The 7,301-nt window shown below is 34.9% G+C and overlaps 1 protein-coding gene across 1 annotated transcript; it reads left to right on the forward strand.

Annotated features, from left to right (window-relative positions):
• Window positions 1-25: 25 nt before the first annotated feature.
• LOC131785009 (WD repeat-containing protein 5) lies at window positions 26-7,237 on the forward strand. The gene is made up of 12 exons (XM_059101848.2): window positions 26-309; window positions 1,499-1,595; window positions 2,230-2,303; window positions 2,606-2,695; window positions 3,044-3,133; window positions 3,433-3,516; window positions 4,009-4,064; window positions 4,486-4,532; window positions 4,682-4,757; window positions 4,883-4,991; window positions 5,713-5,800; window positions 6,282-7,237. Exons 1-12 carry the CDS (start codon window positions 184-186, stop codon window positions 6,380-6,382), a joined length of 1,038 nt encoding a protein of 345 aa, XP_058957831.1. The 5' UTR covers window positions 26-183; the 3' UTR covers window positions 6,383-7,237.
• The last annotated feature ends 64 nt before the right edge of the window (window positions 7,238-7,301 follow it).

Genomic DNA, 7,301 nt, shown 5'->3' on the forward strand with positions numbered 1-7,301 from the left:
GTGCTTCGGACTCAATCCCACAACCCATTGCAATTCCAAGTCAAGCTTGCTTTTCACGTGTGCTTTTCTTTGGTTTCATTGTGGAGTTGTTGTTTTCGGGCCAAAAGAAGCGTTTTTCAGAGATTAAGAAGAGTTTCCTGGTCTGGCAGAAAGGCCCGGTATCTTGAGGGCGTCAAGACACACATGGCATCAACAGAAGAAGCGGTAAAAAGTGAGAATTCGTCCGCCCAACCAGGTAACCCATCGGAAACAGCGAAACCAGCTCAGCCCGTTGCCACAAATCCAGTGACATCTACTGGCGCTGTAAAGGTGATAAAAGTTTTCCAGTTTTTGTCTTATTTCTTTTTTTTTTCTACTGCCCAAACTAAATTACATTCATACGTCTTGATTAGTTTGAAAAACTGTTCTGCACTTGGTTTAATGTCGACTTCGCGATAAGAACCAGTTACATTTATAGATTAATTTTCTGAATGATGCTAGGCGTAGAACATGATGCTTTGTTTTATTTTTTTATTCTTTGCAGCTTAAGGCAATTAACGTTATGATTAGAAAGCCTAATTATTTCTGTTGGAAATCAATGATTAAAGGGATTATTTTGATGCATGGTTCAGTCGTTAGCTTAGATCGTCTCTGTAAGTTATATGCTCCTCATTGGAAACCACAAACTTGTCACGAACGGTATGATATGATGGATGACAAGCAGTTTAACTCTATATTAAGTTACGATTTATCTTAACATAGTTAATTGTAACTAATACATTGGAATCACATAATCCCAGTACATATGCCTGTGCAGTTATATCCTGTGTGAGACTTGGTACCACAATTTTACAGTCGTCATTTCAGTGCCTTGTCACAATGTATGGAAATAGCTTAGTCTTCAAACCAACTATAACCCTGTCTGTAGCGTCAGGCAGATGCACACTCGATTTTTCCTTTGTTACCATACATTTCACACAGCAGAATTGCTTTTGTGCACAAAAGATCTTGTAGAGTTCTGTACTCAGCAGACTGGACTTGAACTCAATCCAGTACATGAATCTGGTGCAAAGTACAGGAAGTTGTATGTTACCAAGTTTTTTATTGATTTATCAGAAGTGTTAAACCCACAATCTTTGACAGAGTAGTACTATTTCCTGGTGAGACTGAATTGCTATATTGACTTTCCAAATTCCTTCTTTTTCCCCTTTCTCCTCCCCCCTTCATTGCAGTTTTGTTACATTTTAAACATGCTACATTTGACATCACAAAAAAATAGCAACCCTGTAATAGAAGGGGGGGGGGGAATAGTAATGGATGTTCCACTTTTCAACAGTAGAAGGAAGAGTGTCCCAAACATATTGTCAAAGATTGTAGCTTGCATGCATTTGCTTTTGTGTCTCTGTACAATGTATATCATTATATAAGACTTTGAATGGATCACTTTTTAACTTTTAATCATGGCAATTTTGTGGTTTTAGAATTAAATTTGTCTTATTTTTCTGACTCTTTCACTCAGAAACCAAACTATATACTGAAATACACCTTATCAGGACATACAAAGGCCATCTCATCTGTGAAATTCAGTCCAAATGGAGACTGGCTGGCAAGTTCATGTAAGTTTTGATGATGATTACATCTGACTTTTCTTTGCAAGTGATGCTCTTATGGTGATGTTGACTTTCTCCACACATAGTCTGATATGAGCCCTTTGCTGTGAGGTCCAGCTCTTCAAAACTAGTTTAAGCAGTTTATACCTTTGTCAACTTCTTAGTTAATAAACAAATAAGCATTTCCTTAACCGTTTCACTCCCACAAGTGACCAAGACAGAATTTCTCCTTACAATATCAGTACAATATCAAGCAGGCAGGTGATGAGAATAGAGAAGAATATCAATCATGGGATTATTAGTTGATCCAATACCAAATTCTCTGAACTGACATCATAAGAATTGTATGGCAGATAGTAAGGAGAATTACTAATTAGATCTTGGGAGTGAAAGGGTTAACCCTATGTTCATGCAAGTTGTTAAATCTGCCCACCAGGAGTGAGATAACATTGTACACACTGCTTTCCAAGACACTCCTAGTTTCAAAATTAAAGGGCTATAATTACTGATTGTAAAATCTTTGAGACATGAACAACAACCATAATCCTTCTACATTATTTAAACTTTAGGTTTGATCATTTTGGTATCTTGCAAAATGTATTGCATTGTCTTGTAATAGGATTTGATTTTAATGTTACAGCTGCAGACAAGTATATAAAAATATGGGGAGCTTATGATGGAAAATTTGAGAAAACAATCTCAGGACACAAACTGGTATGAGAAATTTGACTTGTTTGTGGTATTATTTCTCTTTGACTTCCACTTCCTGGTAAATCTCCTCTCATTATGGGAAAGCTTGTGGTTGTCAATTTGAAAGTTTTATTAAATCAGGGTGTTTTAAAATAAGCTTATTCTGTGTTAATGATACATGTGTGTATTTTTTAAATTTAAATATTTTGTAATTAATTCACCATTTATATTCCCCATGGTATACTGTGTTTGTTTCCCCTTGAAGCAAAATTGAAAGAAGGAACAAGCAGGCATCCTGTTATTTATTGTCTTTGTTTTTTTCTCAGGGTATTTCAGATGTGTCGTGGTCTTCAGATTCAAAGCTACTTGTCTCCGCATCTGATGATAAAACACTAAAAATTTGGGATTTTGCCACTGTAAGTCATTGGCCATGTTCATAGCCAATAATTTATAGCAATTTTGTGATTTCTTTGATTAAACTTCACAAGAGCTTGGTGCACATTTTTTTAAAATGCGTAGTTGTTTGAAGTAAGTTTATTAGTGTGTTTATGGTGACTGTTTAACTCCCTTAAGCATCCAAGACAGAATTTCTTTTTACAATATCAACACAATATCAAGTAGACTAGTAACACAAGAATGAAGAAAAATGTAATTTAAGGGATTATTGGTTAATCCAACACCAAATTCTCCAAACTAACATTATGAGAGTTGTATGGTTGGCAGTAAGGAGAATTATTAATCAGATCTTGGTTTTCTCATTCTAGGGGAAGTGTCTGAAGACACTCAAAGGACACAGTAACTATGTGTTTTGTTGTAATTTCAACCCCCAATCTAACCTCATTGTGTCTGGATCGGTGAGTGCCATAACTGTTATTCCAGGTCTGAAATTAATTATCTTGCTTGTTGATGTGACATTTGTGTTTTCATTTTCTTTGTATGAAAACTTCACTTTTATCAAGCATTGTTAACAGCAATGCAACATGAATTGTTACTCATTTCACATTTACAAACAGGGAAGTTCTATATTAGTAAATTAATTCTGATTGGCTAGTCATGCCCTCCAACTCGAGGAAATCCTCATTAAGCAAGTGCTTTTAGGTTATAAACTCCTTGGAGAATTTGTTCCAAATTTCTCAGCCTAATCTTTCTTCAGTTTGATGAGAGTGTACGTATTTGGGATGTCAAGACAGGAAAGTGCTTGAAGACATTACCAGCTCATTCAGACCCTGTGACAGCGGTAAGAACGTTTTTTTAATTTGATAAGTGCAAGTTTAGATTGCAGTAGCTTTAAAATTCTTATGCTGTATTGATCATGGAATTCAAAGTATGTTTCCCTTTACAACTCCATTTTTTTTAATGAAATATGATTCCTCTCTTCCGTTACTGTCAGTAGCAGTTAGCTACATTATAGTTCACTTGAATTTTCACAGCCTGATCCCTGTTAAATCAAGGCTAATAATTCTGGTTCATGTAATGATTTAATCATCTAAGTTAAAGTTAAGATAGCAGTAGCATTATACTCCTTACACTGTATTAATTTTCCCAGCCTATGTCCCATTAAGTTAAGGCTGGTAATTCTGGTTCATGTCATGATTCATTTATTTTGCCTGTTTGCTCCTTTTGGTCAGGTATGTCGATACCATTAACAAGTGTTCTATGTACTACAGAATGGTGAACTTAAGTTGATGTTTATTCATTAAGATATATTTTTGTGACTTTTCATGAACAGGTTCATTTCAATAGGGATGGTGCTTTGATTGTGTCAAGCAGTTATGATGGCCTCTGGTGAGTTTAAAATGTTGCTTTTCTGATATTCTTTTGATATTACCTGCATGATACAGTTTTGATTTGAATTTTTTATCTGTTTTGTTTTGTTGAAGATCATTTGTCTCTTAAAAGTGTCTCTTATTAAATTATTCACTGCTCATCAACACAAGTTCTTCTATTCATTCCAAGGGTCAACTACTTTACACTTTGGGATCGTGCCATTGTTCATGCTGCTCCTGTTTTAAGGAACTTGTTACTGTTTTCAATTAGAACATGTAGCACCCTTGCCACTTTAATAAAACAACTTTCTTTTTGGGAAAGCTCTCTGTAGAAGCTTGTAGTCCTTATGTAAAGTGCCTATGAATGTGTTTGTAGTTTTAGCACTATGGTCATTACTATTATTATTATTTACATGTAGTTTGACTGTTTTTTTCTTCAGTCGTATTTGGGATACAGCTTCAGGGCAGTGCCTTAAAACTCTAATAGGTAAGTGAAACTGAGTTGTTTATTATTGTTATTGTTATTGTTATTGTTATTGTTATTATTATTATTATTATTATTATTTGAAATGTACATAATTAAAATATTGATAGTGATTCCATCGCTGACTTATGAAATGTTGGATCTTTTCTTAGATGATGACAACCCACCAGTATCATTTGTGAAGTTTTCACCCAATGGAAAGTATATATTAGCAGCCACATTAGACAAGTGAGTTTATCTGCCATGGTCAATTTTGTGTATGGAGTGTTAGAGCATTTGCTGTAAGTGGTAATATTCCATGGAAATTCCTTTTGGGTACTTGAATGAAATATATCTCTTTCATTTCTTTTCAGTACATTGAAGTTGTGGGATTACAGCAAAGGAAAGTGCTTGAAAACCTATACAAGTCACAAGAATGAGAAATACTGTATTTTTGCAAATTTCTCAGTAACTGGCGGCAAGGTACTGTATAACTGTGTAGAATTTGTTTTTTTGTTGTTGTTGTAGTTCAGTTGATACTTTGATACTTTGATACTTAATTTTATTTCAAAAGAGCCAATTATTATACCTTGGGTTGTAACTCTACCAGAACACTTTTTAGTGCATTGTCCAAATATATTTAGGGTTACAATATTGTGGTTTATTAGTCTAGGAAACTTGCATAACCAGCCTGACCCTTTAACTCCCAAAACTGACATATGTATAATTTCTTCCTATGATATCCATCTATTATCCAGTAAACAGGTAATGAGAATTCTTAAATCTATCAGCAATAGTTGCTATCTTGATCCAACTCCAAAATTTTTGTAACAGCTTACTTCTCTAGATGGAAATGTTTAGCAGTGAGATGGAAGAATTAACAATCAGATCTTAAAACTAATTGGGACTTGGTGATCATTGTCATGCTTAGCTTGAGGCAGTTTGGTTTTAGTACCTGTGCACTGTCACAAGCTCTAAGAAATAGGTACCCTTGTTCTGAATGGTCGTTGTGATTGCTTTGTTTATTTAGTATATTTAAAAGTGTTCTTGGACATTGTAGCCCAAACTTAGTTGTAGATCGAGAACAGCCATTTCACTGTAAGGGATATCTTTTCTTCAGTAAAATTCAGGAGTGTTACGTGTAGAAGAATATTGCTTTTGACAGCTTCTTATCATTGTGATGATGTTTATTTTGTGTTCACAGTGGATAGTGTCTGGGTCAGAAGATAACCTGGTGTATATCTGGAACCTGCAATCCAAAGAAGTTGTGCAGACACTTGAAGGGCACAGTGGTATGTTGTGTCTTTTGTTGTGGAACATAATAAAATAAAAGGTTTCTATTTAAGTATTTAAGGGCCTGACCTCTAAAGGATGAAAGTATGGGGACTGTTTTTAGAACAGAATTAAATGCATCAAAAAATGAAAGGTTTCTGTCAGAGCATTTAAGGGCCTAATCTCTGGGAGGTAAAAGTACAGGTATTGTTAGAAGAACAGAATGAAATGCACCTCAGGAAGTTAGCTGAAAATTTTTCTTTCCAATTTGTTTCCACAACAAACTTGTTTAAATCTGATGGATTTTTGGAACTAATGAAAATTGCTTGACTTGGTTAATATACTTGGAGCCTAAGAAATGCATAGTTTGACTGCATGGACAAATAAATGTAGCATCACAAGTGCTTAATGTGAACTGTCTTAATCAAAGCTGCTGGTGATATGAAGAATAGTTAGCAAAGAGGATGCCAAGCCTTACTTAAATCATTTTTTTTGTTTTAGATGTGGTCCTTTGTTCTGCCTGCCATCCAACTGAAAATATCATAGCATCTGGTGCCCTAGAGAATGACAAAACTATAAAAATCTGGAAATCTGATTCATAACAGGAGCAATGCAAGCACCTGAGTTTCTGCAATGCTGTTGTGCTAAGGAAATATAGTATTACTTTTCAAACCTTAACACTTACTTCCATGTAACGTCCCTTTTACAAAATCAATACTTCCAGAAAGCAGGTGATCAGAATAGACAAACTCATATAACTTCAAAAGTTTTCTCTGGATAATACACCCAATTCTTATCACTCATTCACAAGGAATTTACAGCTGGTATAAGGGAGACTTCTCTTTCTGATTTTGGGGGTGAAGGGTTGATAGTTATGGCCAGATTTGCTGCCAGTAGTGACAAACCATTTCTCCCCTTTTTGTGTAGAGCTACTGTTGTCAGCACCACTTTAACTGTATCCTTGGCTTACATTTTACTCAATTGATAGTCATCTTTTCTTTTTGAGTTTCCCAAGCCAGTCAAAGGGCTGGAGAGAAATAGGATGCAGTAGCTAGTGTGCTTACTTTGAACAGTGGCCTGAAACATGGTGGTCAAACATCTGAGCATGTGCAAACCTTGTTATGATTAGGTGACACAAGTTCAGGTTGTCAGAACCAAATTAAGCAACTACACAAGCTACTTCTTTGTTAAGAAGTGTCACTTATCACTTAGGAGGCAATTTCAGAAACTAAGTTCTCCTACGGAGATTTGTAAATTGCATACATGGGAATGCAAGGCTGAATTTTGTACTTATTTCTGGCTTTTAGTTCTCACTCAAGTTTTGTGTTGCATAAATACCCTTTAATGTTTGTATTATATTGTATTATTGTGTAATTGTGTTTTAAAACAGGACATAGATTCTGATACAATCCTTACTTGTAATTAGTCTAAAGAAAATAAACAAAATTGGAAAAATATTGCAGTAAAGAAGTTTTTGATCGTGTTCACATTGTATATTAAAGTTCATTAGACAATCATTTG

This window comes from Pocillopora verrucosa, chromosome 4 (assembly GCF_036669915.1).
Source record: "Pocillopora verrucosa isolate sample1 chromosome 4, ASM3666991v2, whole genome shotgun sequence".
NCBI classification, from domain to species: domain Eukaryota; kingdom Metazoa; phylum Cnidaria; class Anthozoa; order Scleractinia; family Pocilloporidae; genus Pocillopora; species Pocillopora verrucosa.

What these genes read in the sequence shown, in the direction of transcription:
- LOC131785009 (XM_059101848.2), top strand. Translation starts at nt 184, where the DNA reads ATGGCATCAACAGAAGAAGCGGTAAAAAGTGAGAATTCGTCCGCCCAA. An exon ending in AGCAGTTATGATGGCCTCTG is followed by an intron (nt 4,065 to 4,485) that starts GTGAGTTTAAAA and finishes TTTTTTCTTCAG; the next exon opens with TCGTATTTGGGATACAGCTT. An exon ending in GTGCCTTAAAACTCTAATAG is followed by an intron (nt 4,533 to 4,681) that starts GTAAGTGAAACT and finishes ATCTTTTCTTAG; the next exon opens with ATGATGACAACCCACCAGTA.